General features: G+C 44.9%; 1 protein-coding gene across 1 annotated transcript; it reads left to right on the top strand.

Annotated features, from left to right (window-relative positions):
* The first annotated feature begins 5,531 nt into the window (after positions 1 to 5,531).
* On the top strand, positions 5,532 to 22,040 carry EGLN3 (egl-9 family hypoxia inducible factor 3). The gene is made up of 5 exons (XM_077261178.1): positions 5,532 to 6,288; positions 7,959 to 8,078; positions 8,168 to 8,304; positions 8,386 to 8,459; positions 21,080 to 22,040. Exons 1-5 carry the CDS (start codon positions 5,932 to 5,934, stop codon positions 21,112 to 21,114), a joined length of 723 nt encoding a protein of 240 aa, XP_077117293.1. The 5' UTR covers positions 5,532 to 5,931; the 3' UTR covers positions 21,115 to 22,040.
* Positions 22,041 to 22,760: the final 720 nt, after the last annotated feature.

Here is a 22,760-nt window from a genome sequence, read left to right as displayed (position 1 = left end):
AGGATGGGGGAGCCATGCACGCAGGGGAGAAGGATGAGGGAGCCATGCACGCAGGGGGAGAATGGGGGAGCCATGCAAGCAGGGTGAGAGGATAGAGGAGCCATGCACACAGGGTGAGAGGATAGAGGAGCCATGCACGCAGGGTGGGAGGATGGGGGAGCAATGCACGCAGGGTGGGAGGATGGGGGAGCCGTGTACGCAGGGTGGGAAGATGGGGGAGCCATGCACACAGGGTGAGAGGATAGAGGAGCCATGCACGCAGGGTGGGAGGATGGGGGAGCAATGCACGCAGGGTGGGAGGATGGGGGAGCCGTGTACGCAGGGTGGGAAGATGGGGGAGCCGTGCACGCAGGGTGGGAATATGGGGGAGCCATGCACGCAGGGTGGGAAGATGGGGGAGCCTGTTGTGAATTCCGTCTGGGCTCCCTCTGGTGGCCTTTAGCGATACTGCGGGTCTGGAGCTGGGCTCAGCTGCCTCATTTCCTGCTATGCTGGTTCCTATTTAACTCCACCTGGACCTTTACTTGTTGCCTGCTGTCGTTGTATTCAGTACTGGTTCTGATCTCTCTGGACTTCCTTGTGACCTCTCTCCATCCGGAGAAGCTAAGTCTTGCTAGTTCATGTTTGCTCATTTTTCTCTTGAAAATGTTTCTCAATATATGATGAGTTCAGTCCAGCTTGCTTATATGTGATTTTTTGCTTGCTGGAAGTTCTGGGGTGCAGAGTGCGCCCCTCACATCGTGAGTCGGTGTGGGGGTTCTTGTATTTTCTGCGTGGATAGTTTTTGATAGTTTTTGTACTGACCGCACAGATCCCTTGCTATCTTCAGTATATTTAGCGTTAGCGGGCCTCATTTGCTTAAACCTGTTTTTCATTACTACGTTTGTATTTTCCCCTTAACTCACCGTTATTATTTGTGGGGGCTGTCTAAACTTTGGGGTTATTTCTCTGAGGCAAGTGAGGCTTTGCTTTCTCTCTAGGGGTAGTTAGTTCCTCAGGCTGTGAAGAGGCATCTAGGTTTTTAGGTAACGCTCCACGGCTGCCTTTAGTGTGTTTGGATAGGATCAGGGTTGCGGTCAGTATAGTTTCCACATCCCCAGAGCTCGTCCTAATATTTAGGTTTATTTATCAGGTCAGTTTTGTGATCCTACCACCGGATCATAACAGGAGCCATGCACACAGGGTGGGAGGATGGAGTATAAATATGGAGTATAAATACTGGGCCCTATAGGGGGGACACAGTGCAAGAGGACAGTGTGAAGAGGGGGCCGGTATAGAAAGGAGAGGTCAGTGTAAAGAGCATGTACCATAAGAGGGACAGTGTGGGAGTCATATTTTGTGCAGACAATATAGTGAGGGGCAATTTTTTATTCAGGAGCATTATAATGACACTTGTATCTTTAAGGGCGTCATGTGGAGACTTTCTGCAAAAGAGCGGAGAAAATGGAAGTCTGAAGACGGATGTGGATGAGAAAACTCATCATGGGATCTGGACAAGATGAAGAAAAGAAGAACGGCTCCAGAGGCGACGTCATCTATAACGTACCTGGATGTAAATGTTATTTGTGATACTGACTAACTCTCATGTTTTTATTTATGTTAGGAGCATTAAAGGGGATGTCCAGGTTTGTGATGAGTCTGCAGTCATTCTTTGTGACTGCAGACTTCTGAATTCTCACAGTGCGCACTGCACGCTGTCAGAATTCTCTCATGCTGGGGATTTACATTAATGTGGTCACATGCTGACTAGACATGTGTGGCCTCCGTCATTGAAAATGAACTGAGCGAGGTCGGGCACGTCTAGTCGGAATGTGGTCAGAAGTATACAAATCACATACTTGTGCTGACATGACCGTCCACCGGCAAGGGAGAATCCTAAAAGTGTGCAGTGCATTAGCTGTGAGAATTCAGAAGCTGCGATGTCAGGATTCAGCTCTGCAGGTTCCAGTAGTCGTCACATGGACACTTCACTCACATGCGACTTTTACACTTATGGTCCTGTGACACCGAGCTTCTCTTCTGCTTCTCTCAGTTTTTCACTGATCATTGAGAGCATTAGGGAGAGGAGCTCGTGGGCACATGACTGAGTGTGCAAATCGCATATGTCCTTGGCGGAGGGGGGGCACCAAAATGAATTCTTGCCCCAGGTGCCAGAAACCCTAGATACACCTCTGCCAGTATGCTACTGCGAGCGGTGATTACCGGGTCCGGTGGAGGGAGGTCTGTGCACAGCGCAGTGAGGCAGGGACTGAGGGTGTACACTGAGAGAGAATGGAGACCCGGAGACTGCCCGTCCCAGTCTGCGCCGTAGCCCTCATTATATGCCAATGGAATATGTCAGTTAATAAATTGTTTTTCTAAAGCTTTATAGTGTAGTTTTAGGTCAGGGAGGGATGGATAGGGATGAGCTAGCAAGGTGCAGGGACAGGTAGTGATGGCTACTTGCGGACATGTGCGGCAATTGCGGTTTTGCACTTACGGTGATACAAAAAACACTGCTAGCAGTGTTTTTTTCCATTGCTGCAAGTACCGCATTTGTCGGATCGCGGCAAAATCGCAAGTGCCGCACATGTCTGCAATTCCCATAGGGAATGAATGAGGCCGAACGCAGTTGTGCCGTAAGTGATCCGTTACACGGCAGATGCGGAAAAACTGCCGGATCTGCTGCAAAAGGCTACTTTCACATCAGCGATTTTTGCCAAAGTCACTGCCGATAGTGTCATACTCACCAATGGGGGAGGCAGCACTAAAAGTGCCTAGGGCAGCAGAAACTCTAAATACGGCCCTGCATATAGGGGATATTAGTAGTGTGATTATACTGTATATAGGGGGATATTAGTAGTGTGATTATACCGTATATAGGGGGATATTAGTAGTGTGATTATACTGTATATAGGGGATATTAGTAGTGTGATTATACTGTATATAGGGGGATATTAGTAGTGTGATTATACAGTATATAGGGGGATATTAGTAGTGTGATTATACAGTATATAGGGGGATATTAGTAGTGTGATTATACTGTATATAGGGGGATATTAGTAGTGTGATTATACCGTATATAGGGGGATATTAGTAGTGTGATTATACCGTATATAGGGGGATATTAGTAGAGTGATTATACTGTATATAGGGGATATTAGTAGTGTGATTATACTGTATATAGGGGATATTAGTAGTGTGATTATACCGTCTATAGGGGGATATTAGTAGTGTGATTATACTGTATATAGGGGGATATTAGTAGTGTGATTATACTGTATATAGGGGATATTAGTAGGGTGATTACACTGTATATAGGGGGATATTAGTAGTGTGATTATACTGTATATAGGGGATATTAGTAGTGTGATTATACTGTATATAGGGGGATATTAGTAGTGTGATTATACCGTATATAGGGGGATATTAGTAGTGTGATTATACCGTATATAGGGGGATATTAGTAGTGTGATTATACCGTATATAGGGGGATATTAGTAGTGTGATTATACCGTCTATAGGGGGATATTAGTAGTGTGATTATACCGTATATAGGGGGATATTAGTAGTGTGATTATACTGTATATAGGGGATATTAGTAGTGTGATTATACAGTATATAGGGGGATATTAGTAGTGTGATTATACTGTATATAGGGGGATATTAGTAGTGTGATTATACTGTATATAGGGGATATTAGTAGGGTGATTACACTGTATATAGGGGGATATTAGTAGTGTGATTATGCTGTATATAGGGGATATTAGTAGTGTGATTATACTGTATATAGGGGATATTAGTAGTGTGATTATACTGTATATAGGGGATATTAGTAGGGTGATTACACTGTATATAGGGGGATATTAGTAGTGTGATTATACTGTATATAGGGGATATTAGTAGTGTGATTATACAGTATATAGGGGGATATTAGTAGTGTGATTATACTGTATATAGGGGGATATTAGTAGTGTGATTATACTGTATATAGGGGATATTAGTAGGGTGATTACACTGTATATAGGGGGATATTAGTAGTGTGATTATACCGTATATAGGGGGATATTAGTAGTGTGATTATACCGTATATAGGGGGATATTAGTAGTGTGATTATACCGTATATAGGGGGATATTAGTAGTGTGATTATACTGTATATAGGGGATATTAGTAGTGTGATTACACTGTATATAGGGGGATATTAGTAGTGTGATTATACTGTATATAGGGGGATATTAGTAGTGTGATTATACTGTATATAGGGGATATTAGTAGTGTGATTATACAGTATATAGGGGGATATTATTAGTGTGATTATACTGTATATAGGAGGATATTATTAGTGTGATTATACTGTATATAGGGGATATTATTAGTGTGATTATACTGTATATAGGGGATATTAGTAGTGTGATTATACTGTATATAGGGGATATTATTAGTGTGATTATACTGTATATAGGAGGATATTATTAGTGTGATTATACTGTATATAGGGGATATTATTAGTGTGATTCTACAGTATATAGGGGGATATTAGTAGTGTGATTCTACAGTATATAGGAGGATATTAGTAGTGTGATTATACCGTATATAGGGGGATATTAGTAGTGTGATTATACTGTATATAGGGGATATTAGTAGTGTGATTATACTGTATATAGGAGGATATTATTAGTGTGATTATACTGTATATAGGGGATATTATTAGTGTGATTCTACAGTATATAGGGGGATATTAGTAGTGTGATTCTACAGTATATAGGAGGATATTAGTAGTGTGATTATACCGTATATAGGGGGATATTAGTAGTGTGATTATACTGTACATAGGGGGATATTAGTAGTGTGATTATACTGTACATAGGGGGATATTAGTAGTGTGATTATACTGTATATAGGGGGATATTAGTAGTGTGATTCTACTGTATATAGGGGGATATTAGTAGTGTGATTATACTGTATAGAGGGGGATATTAGTAGTGTGATTATACTGTATATAGGGGATATTTTTTCCCCTTTTTAAATTCTGTTTAATTATTGTATTCAATAAAAAGCATTATTTTAGTCACTTTGTACCAGTATTGGTAGAAAATGTGGTATATTGCATATTGAAGGACTGATTGCCTAATTAATTAGGATTATGGGTATAATAGAGGGATATTAGTAGTGTGATTATCCTGTATAGAGGGGGGATTGTAGGGTATGGAGACCGCATTGTGTATGTTGCTCTTTCCCTCCGTCTTCTTCAGTGGTGCGGTGCCTCCTTTTCTCCGTGTTGCCCGCTGTTTGTCCAGCTGTTTCGTCCTCCTGCCCCAGTCTGGCTGACCCACGCACAGTTTCCTCCCTCTCTCCCACACACACTCTCTCACACCTTCCCCTCCTCCCGCCATGTTTACTACTCTACTCTTAGCACTTTGCCGTAGAGGCTACATGCCGAACCAGGATTCCTCAATGGCGGATGACACGCCCATTACCACGCCGTCTCCTGGTTACCTGAACACGCCCACAAGTGCTTGGCCAATTGACGCCCGGCGCCGTGTGTCCCTCGAGCACGTGCTTTTGTGCGCGCCCAGTGTGAGCCCAGGCCACGCCCTCCTCGCCGTGTGATTGGTTGCGGCGGGCAGGCTGTGATCAGCAGCCGCACAGTGTGGCCGTGGCCCCGCCCGGCGGGAGCAGCACTCACCCTGCACGTAGTGAGGTGTGCGGGGCAGGAGATGCTGACACAGACACGTAGCTGAGCCTTTATAGCGCACTCTGCCTCACTGCACGAGTTCATGGGGCGCGGGCGGTGCTGGAGGTGGCACGTCCTGGGGCGCCCTGCACTGGCACCATTGTCCTAGGCGGCTTCTCGGGACTCTGGCAGGTGACATGGCCTCCTGCTGACCGCCATGGTGGCACCGTGCCCTGCTGTCACCTCTGACCCCTAGTGCCCACCATAGAGCCAGCCATGCCATTCAAGCAGGGCCCGTCTGTGGACCTGGAGAAGCTGGCCCTGCAGCACATCGCGCCCCGCCTGCTCGCCGATGGCTACTGTTATCTGGACCACATTCTGGGCGAGGAGCTGGGCAGCCGAGTGCTGGAGCAGGTGCGGGCGCTGCACAGGGATGGCGCCCTGAAGGATGGCCAGCTGGCCGGGCACCGGCAGGGCGTCTCCAGGAGGCACCTGCGAGGGGACAAGATCGCCTGGATCGCTGGCACGGAGGACGGCTGCGAGGCCATCGGCCTGGTCCTGTCGGTGATTGACCGCCTGGTTGTGTTGTGCGGCAGCCGCCTGGGCCAGTACTATGTGAAGGAGCGCTCCAAGGTGAGGCCGGGATGCCACAGAACCTTCGGCTTCCTCCTCAGTGGCCTCCTCCTCAGTGTCCTCTCCTCCTCAGTGTCCTCTCCTCCTCAGTGTCCTCTCCTCCTCAGTGTCCTCTCCTCCTCAGTGTCCTCTCCTCCTCAGTGTCCTCTCCTCAGTGTCCTCTCCTCCTCAGTGTCCTCTCCTCCTCAGTGTCCTCTCCTCCTCAGTGTCCTCTCCTCAGTGTCCTCTCCTCAGTGTCCTCTCCTCCTCAGTGTCCTCTCCTCCTCAGTGTCCCGCCGCGTCCGACCGGCCGCTTCTTGTGTCGGCCCTGGTGGCAGGATCTGCTCTGTTTCGGGGTTTCCCATTTACCAGTCTCTGGGGGGTAAAGGAGCCAAATGTGGATTATCCGCTGCTGGTCGGCGATGGAAGAAGAATAAAGTAGAATTAAAAAACTACTTTATTAGTCAACACATTTCACAGTCATTCCAGACTTTTCCCTCCGGACACAAGACGTATGATAGGCTACGTTCACATTAGCGTTGCGTCAGGCACAGCTGCAGCGTCGCCGCATGCGCCCCTATATTTAATATGGGGGCGCATGGACATGCTTTGCACTTGCGTTTTGTGACGCATGCGTCACTGTGGTGCACACGTCAGGGCGCAGAGGACGCTGCATGATGCAGTTTTTTCTGCGCCAAAAACCATGCAAAAGTGGACGCATGCGTCACAAAACACTGCGTTGTGCATGCGTTCACATGTGCGTTGCGTCGCCGCTGCACCGCACAGCGCAAATGTGAACGTAGCCTAATACATATACAAACCGTATGTACAGTGTCCTGAGGAAGAAGTCTGCAATTACTGTGGAATGTGTTGACTGAAAAACCTGGAATAAAAAATTCCTTTATTATTCTACTTTATTACTATTCTTCCATCTGGATCTTCATCTCTGCTACTGCTGCTTTGTTAGCACCCATTTCAGACGTGTGTCCTCGCTATCGGCGCAGTGTCCACCGGCTGTGTCCTATCGGCGCAGTGTCCACCGGCTGTGTCCTCGCTATCGGCGCAGGGTCCACCGGCTGTGTCCTCGCTATCGGCGCAGGGTCCACCGGCTCTGTCCTCGCTATCGGCGCAGTGTCCACCGGCTGTGTCCTCGCTATCGGCGCATTGTCCACCGGCTGTGTCCTCTATGAGCTGTCCTCCATGGCATGGCTCCAGCCCCTGGGTTGTGGCGTTATCCTGTTTTCTGCATACTCTTTTGCCTTACTGATGCAGCAGAATTCCTGACTTTTGCCTACACTTCACCTCTTAGCATAGGCCACGTTTAACCCTATCATGCCATTAATGTACTGCACGGAGCTCCATGTTATAGTTGCCTCACAGTGAAGATGGCAAACTATAGATCGGTAGTACTATTTCCGTGATGGCGACCCTAGGACAGGGCCAAGGACTGGATCTGTCCCTGCAGTCACCAACAGCGTGATCTCTGCCCACACTCATGGCGTGCTCTCACTGGCACTAAATGTAATGCTGGGGTAGTTTATTATATGATCGACTTCCCTAAAACAGTTCAGAATTTTCTGAAAAAGTGTTGAGAATCCCACTTAGGAAAATATAAAGCCGTGATATGCTGATTGCAGACCATGATTGCCTGAGGGCAGCAGCGATAACGCAGACACGACCTGTCATTTCAGGCAATGGTGGCATGTTACCCTGGGAATGGAGCTGGATACGTGCGACACGTGGACAACCCGACTGGAGACGGCCGGTGCATCACATGCATTTATTATCTCAATAAGAACTGGGATGCCAAGGTGAGAAAGCCAGTATGTCCCACCTGTAGTCCTCCGCACAGTCCCGTATGGTCGTATTGCCTTATGTCACCTGCCATCTTGTCCTGCAGGTCCATGGTGGAGTACTTCGCATCTTTCCTGATGGTGGCTCCTGTGTGGCTGATGTGGAGCCTCTTTTTGATCGGCTGCTTTTTTTCTGGTCCGACCGCCGCAACCCACATGAGGTGCAGCCATCTTATGCCACCAGGTAATAGCCGAGCGATAGACTCAGAGCATGGCACTCGGGCACTGCGCATCCTAAGTAACCGGTGTTCTCTCATCCTCATAGATACGCTCTAACCGTCTGGTATTTCGATGCCAAAGAAAGAGCCGCAGCCAAGCAGAGGTTCAAACGATTAAGTGGTAAGTGCACGGGGGTGGGGACGCAAAAGTCAGTCTTATAGGGGTCCTGTCCAGAAACACAGATATCAATGTGTCGGGGAGTGATTATAGCGCTCTTTATTATTATTTTATTATTGTACATTTTTATAGCATAATTTATTCCATGGCGCTTTACATGTGAAAAGGGGGCAAATATAGACAAATACAACTAAACATGAGCAAAAAAAACAAGGCACGCAGGTACATAAGGAGGGAGGACCCTGCCTGCGAGGGCTCACAGTCTGCAGGGGATGGGGATGGCTCTCTGTAGTGAGTGCTGACCGTTTCCGATAGTGTAAGTAAGCGGCTGCAGGGAGAATGTGACCTCATTTTCTCCCTGCAGCCGCTTCCCGTGAGCCGGTTACACAGATTTACATGCATATTGTCAGCAGGTAAATATAATTTCTGGACGTGACATGTTCCTTTAAGAGGAAGAACTATTTCCTTGCATATGCATAGGACAATATTGGAAATTCCCTGTGGTTCTGAGATATCTTGCTGAGCTTCAGGGATTTACAGTAACCCAATTCATACCTTATAGATCCGACCACAGGCTGCTGTACACCACAGCTGCTAGGTTATACATCAAGGCCAGGCCTCGGGCTGGGAAATTTAATGGGGTCACATATGGCAGTTAGTGGATTACTATGTCGGGCTCCTGTCCTGCTTTCCCCTCATTCACATTGAGGCCAGTTGGGCCCACTTTAAAGGGTATCGTGACCTGTCAACTGTCAAACTTGATGCTAAAAAAAAAAAGTACTGAAATAATAGGCTATTACCTTATATGTAGCAATCATAGGGATAGAATCCATTGTGTGATTTCTATGGTCACATCTGTGCTGATTGCCCCCCACATTCCTATGTAGTGACCCCAGAGATGAGACGTGCATCTTATATTACACGGGCTGATTTACTGCTCTATCAGATGACTGTAATGTAGGAGAATCGGCTGATTGTGTCCTCTGGGCAGATGTGTAGCAATGTATACATAGCTTCCTCTCCGTGCAGACATGTGTACGTGTGTGACACTGCCTACGTGCCTCTGTATGGCAAGGGAGGAGCCGCCCCCTGTAGGTTTGATCACACTGCCAGTCACAAGTTGTTTGGTGATTAGAGAGCTGTCCTTATCAGGGGTCACAGTGCCCCCCGGGGTGGGCTGCCTATAGGCACAACATGGCTTGTGCTCACCCTGAGCTTCTTAAATCTTTTTTTAAGATACTTATGTGTCTGGTACTCACCGATCGGCTTGCATGTGATGGAACATATATATGCTGCCGTTTTCTTTTTTTATCTATATGATGCAGTTTGCACGTGTTCACATTAGGAGTGCTGGTTGTGTTTCTTTCTCTATTTAGTTATTGGATGTTGACTGCATCCAGACTGATCTTGCACTCCTCCCATTGACCTTGCAGATGGCGGTAATCAACTCTACCTGCCCATAAATTGTAGGTTTATCCCTAGAGTGACATGTTTGTCCATAGTTGTAGGCTGGTGGCCCAAGAATGGCATGTATGGTAGAGTAGGGCCCATCAGAAGGAGATCACCTTGCCGTGGTTGATGGGCACACATGAATTGGCCAATTTATGTGCTTAAGAATCTTCATTTCATCTATTACTATAAGTTTTATGAGAAAAAAATATTTTTGAGAAGTGTAATTCATATTAAATATTTGTCTGTGTTTTCACATGGCCTAGATTCATGTACATGTGCTGCTGTGTTCTTTTTTTTTTTTATCTATATGATGCAGTTTGCAGCTTGCAAGTGTACACATTAGGAGTGCTGGTTGGTTTTTTTCTTTTCTATCTATCTATCTATCTATCTATCTATCTATCTATCTATCTATCTATCTATCTATCTATCTTCTATTTCAACAGGTGTCATTAAGTGTGTGTATATGTATATACAGTATATCCGTATTTTGCCCCCACTCTCTCTGTCTGACACCTGTCAAAATAATCTTGTATGTGTTTAGATTTTTAATTGAAGTAGTAAAAAAAAATTGAGTCGGTGAGTTTACTCCGAATCGGCCCTTGATGCAGAACATCATTCATCTCTTCTTTTTCTTAGGCTATGTGCACACTTTGCGGCGTGCTCTGCGGGTTCTCCCGCAGCGGAATTGATAAATCTGCAGGGCAAAACCGCTGCGGTTATCCCTGCAGATATATCGCGGTTTGTTTTGCGGTTTCCGCTGCGGGTTTACTCCTATACTATTGATGCTGCATATGCAGCATCAATAGTAATGTTAAAAATAATAAAAATTGGTTATATACTCACCCTCTGACGTCCCGATCTCCTCGGCGCTGCACACGGCGGTCCGGTTCCAAAGATGCTGTGCGAGAAGGACCTTCGTGACGTCACGGTCATGTGACCGCGACGTCACCGCAGGTCCTGCTCGCACAGCAACGGAGACCGGACGGCCGCGTGCAGCGCTGAGAGGTGAGTATAGCATGATTTTTTATTTTAATTCTTTTTTTTTTTTTTTTTTTTTTACACTATTTATGCTTCCCAGGGCCTGGAGGAGAGTCTCCTCTCCTCCACCCCGGGTAGCAACCGCACATTATCCGCTTACTTCTCGCATCATGGGCACAGCCCCATGCGGGAAATTAGCGGATCAATGCATTTCTATGGGTGCAGAATCGCAGCGATTCTGCACAAAGAAGTGACATGCTGCGGGTTGTAAACCGCTGCGTTTCTGCGCGTTTTTTCCCGCAACATGTGCACTGCGGTTTGCGGTTTCCATAGGGTTTACATGTTAATGTAAACGCTATGGAAACTGCTGCGGACCCGCAGCATCAAAATCGCCGCGGATCCGCGGTAAAACCCGCAAAGTGTGAACATGGCCTTAGACTAAGTTCCCACAATGAGTTTTTGATGTTGCGGGTTTTCTTCACTTTTTAAGTTATTTGCAGTTTTTTCTTTTATTTTTTTCATGCTTTTTTTTTTGAGCTGCAGTACTTGTCTCTTGTTGGGGACTTCTTGTTAATTAACTTTGATAAAAGTTATGTGTAGATTACATTTGTTTTTGCTGCAGATTGGTACTAAAAAATGTTTTTTTGGAGTTTCCTCATCTCATTATAGTTTATTGGGAAAATCAGCATATTAAATGCATGTTTACTGCAAGAGAAATTGGCATGTTGTAGATTTCAAACTCGTACTACGTAAAAAGAAGCATATTCGGCAGGAGATTTCCCTATGGCTATGTTCACACGGTGCGGATTTAGTGTGGATTCGCAGCGGATTTTTCCACGCAGAAGCGCTGCAGATCCGCACTGTGATGTACAGTACAATGTAAATCAATGTGAAAAAAAAAAAAGCTGTGCAGGTGGTGCGGGAAAATCCGCGCGGAAACGCTGCAGGTTTAAAAGAAGTGCATGTCACCGCTTTTGTGCGGATCTGCAGCGTTTCTACACCCCTCCATTATAGAAATCCGCAGTGGTAAAAACTGCAGAAAATCCGCATCAATTCCGCAGAAAATCCCTGGCAAATCTGCACCTGCGGATTCTGCCAGGAGATGCTGATTTTGTGCAGAAAATTCTGCACCCCATTCCCCAACGTGTGCACATAGCCTTAATCCTATCCACTTTTGCTGGAACTGTAAAAACACTGCGTTTGTACACTGCATCAAAAATTCCCCAAATACTAATCATGGGAACTTGACCTTACCTCTCAGTTTCTGTCCCTTCTCTTTTTTCATCTTGTGATATTTGTTGACATTTTTTGTGTGAAATTTTTCCTAACGAGGTTCTTGAATTTTGTGCAAAATCAAAAATGCTCTTCAATTTTTCTTTTGTGCCTTTTTTAGTGTAAAAGATCACGTTTCAATAAAAGGTTGCAAAATGACTAAAAAATGAAAATTGTATGGATCTTGGTAAATAGTGAAATAAATTAAAAACATTTTTTAAGTAAATTTTCAAAATTTTTTTACTACTTTTATAACTAAAAAAAAAAAAAAAAAAAAAGGCCAGCTTGGTATTGCTGGAGAATTGCACTATTGGGTCATTTTGACCGTACAGTGAACTTCATAAAAAACAAAACAAAACCCCAAAAGATACTGTGGAATTACATATTTTTTTACAATTTCAACAATTTTTTTTCTCTGTGTTTCCCAGTACATTGCATGGCAAAACGGATAATGTCCACAAAAAAGCAAAACTTTGTGCTATATGGATGGAAAAATAAAAAAAATATATTTATTAGGGGCATACATAGAGATCATGGGGCCCGATGGCAAAAGTTCTAATTGCCTTCCCCTGAAAAAAAAATAATATTCAGCGGGGTCACAGATGAACGTATTTTTCACAACTCTGCAGCCCTTGCTCAGTAATTTTCCTAATTGAAACCTCTAGATTCCACTCTCATGGCCCTCAAAGTAGGCTGCCAACAAAAGTAACCCCCACACTGTATGATATCCCCACAGTGAATGCTTCAACCATATCCTCCACACGCAGTGTGATGACCCTACTGCACCCCCCCAAAAAAAATCATGGGAACCCCAGCACAGCCCTCCATATAGTATAATGGCCCCAACACAACCCTCCACACTGTATGATGGCCCCACTAGCCCTCCAAACAGCATAATAGCCCCCACACTACCATCCACACAAACGTTCACACAATATAATTGCTTGCAAACAGTATAATGGACTCCCACATAGTCCAATATAAAGGCTCCCTCATGGGTCTCCAAATATTATAATGGCCCCACACATAGCCCTCCAAATACTATGATGGCTCCCACATAAGTTCCCCAAATATAATGGGCCCCGCATAGCCCTTCAAATAGTATAATGGCTCCATTATATCCACTATGCTGATACCGTTGAAGATGCGATGCAGGGGATGGGGGGGTGTCCATTACCAGCTCTGGTATCGGGCACCCCCGACTCATGGGCTCCATAGTGGCAGCACGCTAATGATATTTACTCTTGAAAGAAGGTGAGGCAAAAATGAAAAATTGCACTGTCTTTAAGGGTTTAAAAAAAGTATAAATGAAAATAAGAATTAAGTGCAAATGCAAAAAACTAGACTAGGTGCAAATGTAATAATGAATAGGGCTCAAAATATTTCCACAAATTTTCCTACTTGTAAGGCTACTTTCACACTAGCGTCGGGCTTGGCCCGTCGCTGTGCGTCGGGCCGACGTTCCCGACGCTAGCGTTGTCTCCGCCGCACAACGGGGGCAGCGGATGCATTTTTCCAGCGCATCCGCGGCCCCATTGTGAGGTGCGGGGAGGTGGGGGCGGAGTTCCGGCCGCGCATGCGCGGTCGGAAAAAGCGGACCGTCGTGAGCAAAAAACGTTACATGTAGCGTTTTTTGCTCCTGACGGTCCGCCACTGCACGACGCATCCGTCGCGCGACGTGTGGCAATCCGTCACAATGCGTCGCTTAATGTTAATCAATGGTGAAATAACGCATCCTGCAAACACTTTTGCAGGATGCTTTTTTTCGGCAAAACGACGCATTGTGACGGAATGCAGTTAACGCTAGTGTGAAAGTAGCCTAAGTTGTTTTTCTCTATCCGTCCATCTTCATCTGGTCTCGTGAAATTTGGCAATTGGTATCACTGAATTTTGACAAAGGTTAATAGAAAATTTGAGAATTTTTTTTTTTTTTTTCTTCCTCTCTTGTCTTCTTACGGTGTAGTAAGATATATGAGGCTTTGAGGCGTTTCCTCTGCATGATATTGTGGAGACATGAGGGTCAGTGGGTGCTCTCGTCTGCTGGCCGAGCCGCCTTTAGAAAGGTCGCATGGACAGGGCTCTTCCCACTGAAGGACCGATCTCCTTTCCTGTGAGCATAATACTATTCAGACAACACAGGGTGAGGGTAAAACAGTGTGGCAATAATTTATTGAACCACCGACAGACAATAACATATAGTACAGTCCCAGTAAGTACATAACATGGTGCAAGTTAATGAGTCTCACCCTTCCTCTAGCTTGCCGGGATTAGAGCAGCTGCGACTTTGGGGCTTTCAGGGCCAACTACCTCCACCAGTGGCACACCTCTTTTGGCTAGCATGCACAGAGAGGAGGTAACGACAATTTTAGGAAGCTGATAGTCCATTGAGGTATATGGCCAGATGACCAGATGGTCCCAACCTGGCTTCTCTGAATGTTCCCATGGGTTCAGTGATGGTCAATGGATCAGATCTGCATTCCTCCAGCTGGGACCGTGGTCCCTTAAGCTGACTTCCTGTAGAGTGTCTCAAATCTGTATCCCTCCGGTTAGAGCCATGGTGTTCTGGCTGCTATTCTGTAGAGTCTCTCTGCAGAAGGAAAAAGGTACCTTGTATACCCACATCTGTCCTTTAGACCATAATCCACAGGGAAGGTGGGATGAGGTCAACTCTCTTTGAGTATTTAACCCCTTTCTGACATTAGACGTACTATCCCGTCGCGGTGGGGTGGGCCAGTATGCCCACCGACAGGATAGTACGTCATAGTGATCGGCCACGCTCACGGGGGGAGGGCGGCCGATCGCGGCTGGGTGTCAGCTGTCATCCGGCACTATGTGAAAGCATCGCGCAGGGAGGGGGCTCCCTGCGGGCTTCCCTGAGACCCTCAAAGCAACGCGATGTGATCACGTTGCTCCGAGGGTCTCCTACCTTCTTCTCCCTGCAGGCCCCGTATCCAAAATGGCCTCGGGGCTGCATCCGGGTCCTGCAGGGAGGTGGCTTACCTGGAAGCCTCCAGGAGTGCACCTCAGATCACTGATCTGACACCGTGCACAGCAAAGTGTCAGATCAGCGATCTTACACTATAACATGATGCCCCACCCCCGGGGCAATGTTACAGTGTAAGAAGTACATATATATTCAGATGTGTAAAAAATATATATATATAGTTCCCATAAATGCATTTCTTTATCTAAATAAAAAAAACAAAACAATAAAAGTACACATACAGTGCCTACAAGTAGTATTCAACCCCCTGCAGATTTAGCAGGTTTACACATTTGGAATTAACTTGGCATTGTGACATTTGGACTGTAGATCAGCCTGGAAGTGTGAAATGCACTGCAGCAAAAAAGAATGTTATTTCTTTGTTTATTTTTTTTTTTAATTGGGAAAAGTCTTTTCAGAGGGTCATTTATTATTCAACCCCTAAACCCACCAGAATTCTGTTTGGTTCCCCTAAAGTTTTAAGAAGTAGTTCAGGCTCAAAGAACAATGAGCTTCACGTGTTTGGATTAATTATCTCTTTTTCCAGCCTTTTCTGACTATTTAAGACCCTCCCCAAACTTGTGAACAGCACTCATACATGGTCAACATGGGGAAGACAAAGGAGCATTCCAAGGCCATCAGAGACAAGATCATGGAGGGTCAAAAGGCTGGCAAGGGGTACAAAACCCTTTCCAAGGAGTTGGGCCTACCTTTCTCCACTGTTGGGAGCATCATCCGGAAGTGGAAGGCTTATGGAACTACTGTTAGCCTTCCACGGCCTGGACAGCCTTTGAAAGTTTCCTCCCGTGCCGAGGCCAGGCTTGTCCGAAGAGTCAAGGCTAACCCAAGGACAACAAGGAAGGAGCTCCGGGAAGATCTCATGGCAGTGGGGACATTGGTTTCAGTCAATACCATAAGTAACGTACTCCACCGCAATGGTCTCCGTTCCAGACGAGCCCGTAAGGTACCTTTACTTTCAAAGCGTCATGTCAAGGCTCGTTTAAAGTTTGCTCATGATCACTTGGAGGACTCTGAGACTGACTGGTTCAAGGTTCTCTGGTCTGATGAGACCAAGATCGAGATCTTTGGTGCCAACCACACACGTGACGTTTGGAGACTGGATGGCACTGCATACGACCCCAAGAATACCATCCCTACAGTCAAGCATGGTGGTGGCAGCATCATGCTGTGGGGCTGTTTCTCAGCCAAGGGGCCTGGCCATCTGGTCCGCATCCATGGGAAGATGGATAGCACGGCCTACCTGGAGATTTTAGCCAAGAACCTCCGCTCCTCCATAAAGGAGCTTAAGATGGGTCGTCATTTCATCTTCCAACAAGACAACGACCCAAAGCACACAGCCAAGAAAACCAAGGCCTGGTTCAAGAGGCAAAAAATCAAGGTGTTGCAGTGGCCTAGTCAGTCTCCTGACCTTAACCCAATTGAAAACTTGTGGAAGGAGCTCAAGATTAAAGTCCACATGAGACACCCAAAGAACCTAGATAACTTGGAGAAGATCTGCATGGAGGAGTGGGCCAAGATAACTCCAGAGACCTGTGCCGGCCTGATCAGGTCTTATAAAAGACGATTATTAGCTGTAATTGCAAACAAAGGTTATTCCACAAAATATTAAACCTAGGGGTTGAATAATAATTGACCCACACTTTTATGTTTAAAATTTATAAAAATTTAACTGAGCAACAAAACTTTTTGGTTTGTAAGATTTATGCATCTGTTAATAAATCCTGCTCTTGTTTGAAGTTTGAAGGCTCTAACTTATTTTCATCTTATTAAACCTGCTAAATCTGCAGGGGGTTGAATACTACTTGTAGGCACTGTATTTAGTATCGCCGCGTCCGTAACGAGCCGACATATAAAACTGTCCCACTAGTTAACCCCTTCAGTGAACACCATAAAAAAAGGGGAAAAAACAACGCTTTATTATCATACTGCTGAACAAAAGTGTAATAACACGCGATCAAAAAGACGGATATAAATAACCATGGTACCGCTGAAAACATCATCTTGTCCCGCAAAAAACGAGCCGCCATATAGCATCATCAGCGAAAAATTAAAAAAGTTATAGTCCTCAGAATAAAGCGATGCAAAAATAATTATTTTTTTATAAAATAGTTTTTATCGTATAAAAGCGCCAAAACATAAAAAAATGATATAAATGGGGTATCGCTGTAATCGTACTGACCCGAAGAATAAAACTGCTTTATCCATTTTACCAAACGTGGAACGGTATAAACGCCCCCCCCCCCCCGCCCCCCCCCCAAAAAAAAAAAAGAAATTCATGAATAGCTGGTTTTTGGTCATTCTGCCTCACAAAAATTGGAATAAAAAGCGACCAAAAAATGTCACGTGTCCGAAAATGTTACCAATAAAAACGTCAACTCGTCCTGCAAAAAACAAGACCTCACATGACTCTGTGGACCAAAATATGGAAAAATTATAGCTCTCAAAATGTGGTAACGCAAAAAATATTTTTTGCAATAAAAAGCGTCTTTTAGTGTGTGACGGCTGCCAATCATAAAAATCCGCTAGAAAACCCGCTATAAAAGTAAATCAAACCCCCCTTCATCACCCCCTTAGTTAGGGAAAAATTAAAAAAATGTATTTATTTCCATTTTCCCGTTAGGGTTTGGATTACATTTATGATTGGGATTAGGGTTAGGGGTGTGTCAGGGCTAGGGGTGTGGTTAGGGTTATAGTTGGGATTAGGGTTAGGAGTGTGGTTAGGGTTGTGGTTGGGGTTAGGGGTGTGTTTGGAATTAGGGTTAGGGGTGTGTTTGGGTTAAGGTTTCAGTTAGAATTAGGGGGTTTCCACTGTTTAGGCACATCAGGGGCTCTCCAAACGCAACATGGTGTCCCATCTCAATTCCAGTCAATTTTGCATTGAAAAGTCAAACGGCGCTCCTTCCCTTCCGAGCTCGGCCATGCGCCCAAACAGTGGTTTACCCCCACATATGGGGTATCAGCGTACTCAGGACAAATTGCACAACAACTTTTGGGGTCCAATTTCTCCTGATACCCTTGGTAAAATAAAACAAATTGGAGCTGAAGTAAATATTTTGTGGAAAAAAAAAAAGTTAAATGTTCATTTTTTTTAAACATTCCAAAAATTCCTGTGAAGCACCTGAAGGGTTAATAAACTTCTTGAGTGAGGTTTTGAGCACCTTGAGGGATGCAGTTTTTATAATGGTGTCACTATTGGGTATTTTCTGTCATATAGACCCCTCAAAGTGACTTCAAATGTGATGTGATCCCTAAAAAAAAAAAAAAAGTGTTGTACAAATGAGAAATCGCTGGTCAACTTTTAACCCTTATAACTCCCTAAGAAAAAAAAATTTGGTTCCAGAATTGTGCTGATGTAAAGTAGACATGTGGGAAATGTTACTTGTTAAGTATTTTGTGTGACATATCTGTGTGATTTAAGAGCATGAAAATTCAAAGTTGGAAAATTGCGAAATTTTCAACATTTTCATCAAATTTCCGTTTTTTTCACAAATAAATGCAAGTCATATCAACTAAATTTTACCACTGTCATGAAGTACAATATGTCACGAGAAAACAGTGTCAGAATCACCAGGATCCATTAAAGCGTTCCAGAGTTATAATCTCATAAAGGGACAGTGGTCAGAATTGTAAAAATTGGCCGGGTCATTAACGTGCAAACACCCTCGGGGGTAAAGGGGTTAATAATCAGCTAAAGGAAAGCAGACAGCTGTGAGCTGGTCTTATTAGGGTGGAAAGAGGCCAATATCCATAGAACCTTCCTAGCCTATTAATATCAACCCACTGGCTGTCTGCTTTCCTTATTAAAAATGGGGGGACCCCAAAAAATGAAGTTGAGTCCCCCTATTTTTAATAACCATCTAAGGCAAAGCAGACACGGGGGGCTGATATTGATAGGCTGGGAAGGTCCATAGATATTGTCCCCTTACCATCCTTATAAGACCAGCTCACAGCTGTCTGCTTTCCCTTGGTTGGTTATTACAAATAGGGGGGACACCATGTCATATTTTAAATTTTTTTTATTTATTAACAAGTACTGTAAACTGCACACGCAAGGCACTCGTCCACTTGGACCTCCACCTCCTGGTTCAAGAATATTATTTTTATACTTTTTTTTTTTTTTTATTCGATGTTAATTTTAAGAAATTTCCCTATCCAGGTTTGTTTGCAGGGCAATTGTCCTGCTCTTACCAGCCCCCCCCCCCCCCCCCCCCCACCCAGCCTTTATCCAGACCATTTTACAGACCTTTTTACAGCACCAAAGTTTGGATCTTCATTGACTTATATGGGGTTCGGGGTCAAGTTCTGGTAACCGAACTTTAGACTCTGTAACAAATAGACGCTGAGGCACAGATGTTGCAGTGTACATTCGTTTATTGCTATTTTAGTGGAACCACTAGACTGGGGGGCTCTGAAGGGGGCATGATTATGCGAGCCCCAGACACCCATAGTAAGACCCCTCGAGCAGGGTCAGATTGGAATGTCCGAGGGACGCAGGTGCTACCTCCAGTTAGACCCCGGACATGTGGTAGAAAAATGCACACTAGCATCCTTGTAATGTAGAGCCATACAAAAAGTAAAAACTTTTTTACTTTTAAAATTATTACAAATTAAATACTATTCGGCTAAGTGCACACGTTGCAGAATTGCCACGGAAATTGCAACCCCTGCCGCGGGTATATCGCATGTGGAATTGGCATGCGTTTTCCTGCTAAACACTAGTGTTTTGCAAGTGTAATTAGCTTGCAGAATGCTAGCGTTTTCCAAGCGATCTGTAGCATCGCTTAGAAAACTGATTGACAAGTTGGTCAGACTTGTCAAACATAGTGTTTGACAAGTGTGACCAACTTTTTACTATTGATGCTGCCTATACAGCATCAATAGTAAAAGATAGTGTTAAAAATAATAAAAAATCATGATATTATCACCTTCCGGCGTCCCCTGCAGCCTTCCCGCTCCTTGCGATGCTCCGGTCTCAGTAATGCTTTGCGGCATGACCCCAGATGACGTACGGTCTTGCGAGACTGCTACATCATCACATGTCATTTTCGCAATGCATTACTGGGACCGGAGCGTCGCGAGGAACGGGAAAGCTGCGCGGGACGCCGGAAGGTGAGAATATCATGATTTTTTATTTTAATTCTTTTTTTTAACAATTATATGGTACCCAGGGCCTGGAGGAGTCTCCTCTCCTCCACCCTGGGTACCATCCGCACATGATCCGCTTCCCGCATAGTGGGCATAGCCAATTAAGCGGATCAATGCATTCCTATGTGTGCAGAATCCCCGCGATTCCGCACAAAGAATGAACATGCTGCGTTTTTTCCGGAATGTGATTCCGCCGCGGAAAAAAAAGCAGGATGTGCACAAAAAATGCGGAATGCATTCTAAAAATAGGATGCTTAATGTGGGCGTTTTTTTCGCGTTTTTATAGCGAAAAAACATGAACGTGTGCACATAGCCTAAAGCTTCATCCTCTCTGCATTTTGAGTAGGTGAATTTTTGTAAAATTTTTGTAAAATTTGATGAAGTAAAGGTAGAAAAAAAGTTTACTTTGGTCATAAAATGCTCACGATTCCCCATCGGTATGTCTTTGGAGTGTGGAAGGAAACCGGACAACCTGTAGGAAACCCACCCTTACACGGGGAGAACATACAAACTCCTTGCAGATGTTGTCCTTAGTGGGATTTGATGCCAGGACCCGGTGCTACAAGGCTGCAGTGCTAACCACTGAGCCACCATGTAAGGGTTTAAAGTGGATAAGAGTGCTGCTATTTCTGGAAGAAGGCTGACCTTTTGTCCAATGTCACATGAGCCTGTGATCTCTGGACAACTTCCTGTGTCATTTGCTTCTTTTTTTTGTAGCTGGTGTTCGCTTATCTTTTGGGATTAATCTTATTTTTCTTTCTTCTCAATACAGATTCTAGGCAGGATCCTACCTCAGAGGACAGCTGATAAGCACCTCAGGAAATTCCAATATTTCCATATACCCGGAATGCTGGAAAGAGGGGAAATGGTGAAGACTGGACTATAACAAATGAAATCATGTGTCATCAGCTTTAAGCAAGGCCCATGCTATCACATGGAGAGTACAATTACAAGGCCTGTCCTATCACACGGAGGGTACAATTACAAGGCCCATGCCACATCAGACATTGGCACATGAATATTGAACTCAGGTTTATGACCATTCATGGACTCTGTTTGGACCACGAACAAAAGGGTGGTGCTTTTTTTGCATTTTTTTTACACGATTGTTGTCAGTATCCCAGGATTGTCCACTAAACGGCTGTTGTCTATATTAAAGGGGTACTCCTTTCTTATAAAGTGATGAGGTATAGCTGGGATATGCCATTACTTAATGTTTATTGGTGGACTGAGATCTGTGGGCCCCATTGATCCTCAGAATGACTGGGCTTCAGCGCTGGTAAAGGACTATATCCAGATTTAGATTTTTTTTTTCTGTAAAGTCGTGGCCTAGCCAAGAGCTAAACATATCCGTGGCCCATCCATTCTGAGGCTCAATGGAGCTCCAACTACTAACTAAGCTAGGAATACCCTTTAAAAGACCAGATTTCACCTACATGCATGGATTGAGCGATGTTATGACACACAATTCTTTTTGGTACAGATTATTTAAATACTGTAAAGTCTGAAAGTATGTATTGTGAATACACTGTATAATAAAAAGCACAGCAGAAATGATGCAGAGGAAGTCAGTGATTGGTACTGTCATTGACCAAAAGACATATCTGCAGGCCAGAGCTTGTCCACTTCATAGTACATTTCTAGTAATCCTGAGCTACCTTATTAATCACCCTGTCTATTTATATCCGACAGTTTTGTGTATATGAAATTTTTCAGAATAAACTGTGCAATCAAAGCAACATGTTATGATTTATTAAGGGCCAAACCCAGAGACGCTCCCACCAGCCGAGAATTTCTTCCTATTTTTACGGAAATTCTGTTACCAGCTTATGGGCACAGTAATGAGGACTCTGTGCCCACACACGCACGCGCACATGCTCCTGAGTTGGTGGGAGAAACCTGTGATATTTGGTGGACACACGATTTAACTGAGCGTGGTACATTGACAAGATTTTTGTCATCTGGAGATGGTTGGAAACACTCTTCAAATTCATAGGTGACCTTAATCTTAAAGGGCCACTGTCACCCCCCTCCAGCCGTTATAAACTAAAAGAGCCACCTTGTGCAGCAGTAATGCTGCAGTCTAACAAGGTGGCTCTTTTAGTTTTTGATTCAGTTATTCCCTCAATAAAGCGTTTTAAAATTTGTACAAAATAACCTGTCCTTAGACCTGGAGGCGGTCCGAAGCTTCCTCGGTGAATCTCCCAATGGCCGTCACTCTTCTCTTCTGGGGATGTGGTCGCCGCCCCCTTCGCGCTGTTTCTTCTTAAATCTGGCGCCTGCGCTGTGCGTGCCTGCCTGGGGCAGGCGCAGTCTTCATTGTCCGTCATAGGTCAGATGCATGGTGCCTTACTGCGCCTGTGCCGGCAGTGCGGCCGCCCTGTTGCTGAATCCCCGCCCCGCACTGTGTTATTCATTATGCACAGTGCGGGGCTGGGGTTCCTGGGAATGCG

This window comes from Ranitomeya variabilis, chromosome 1 (genome assembly GCF_051348905.1).
Source record: "Ranitomeya variabilis isolate aRanVar5 chromosome 1, aRanVar5.hap1, whole genome shotgun sequence".
Lineage (NCBI taxonomy): Eukaryota > Metazoa > Chordata > Amphibia > Anura > Dendrobatidae > Ranitomeya > Ranitomeya variabilis.
Note: the sequence above shows the minus strand (reverse complement) of the source record. Positions and strands in the feature narration are given on the sequence as shown.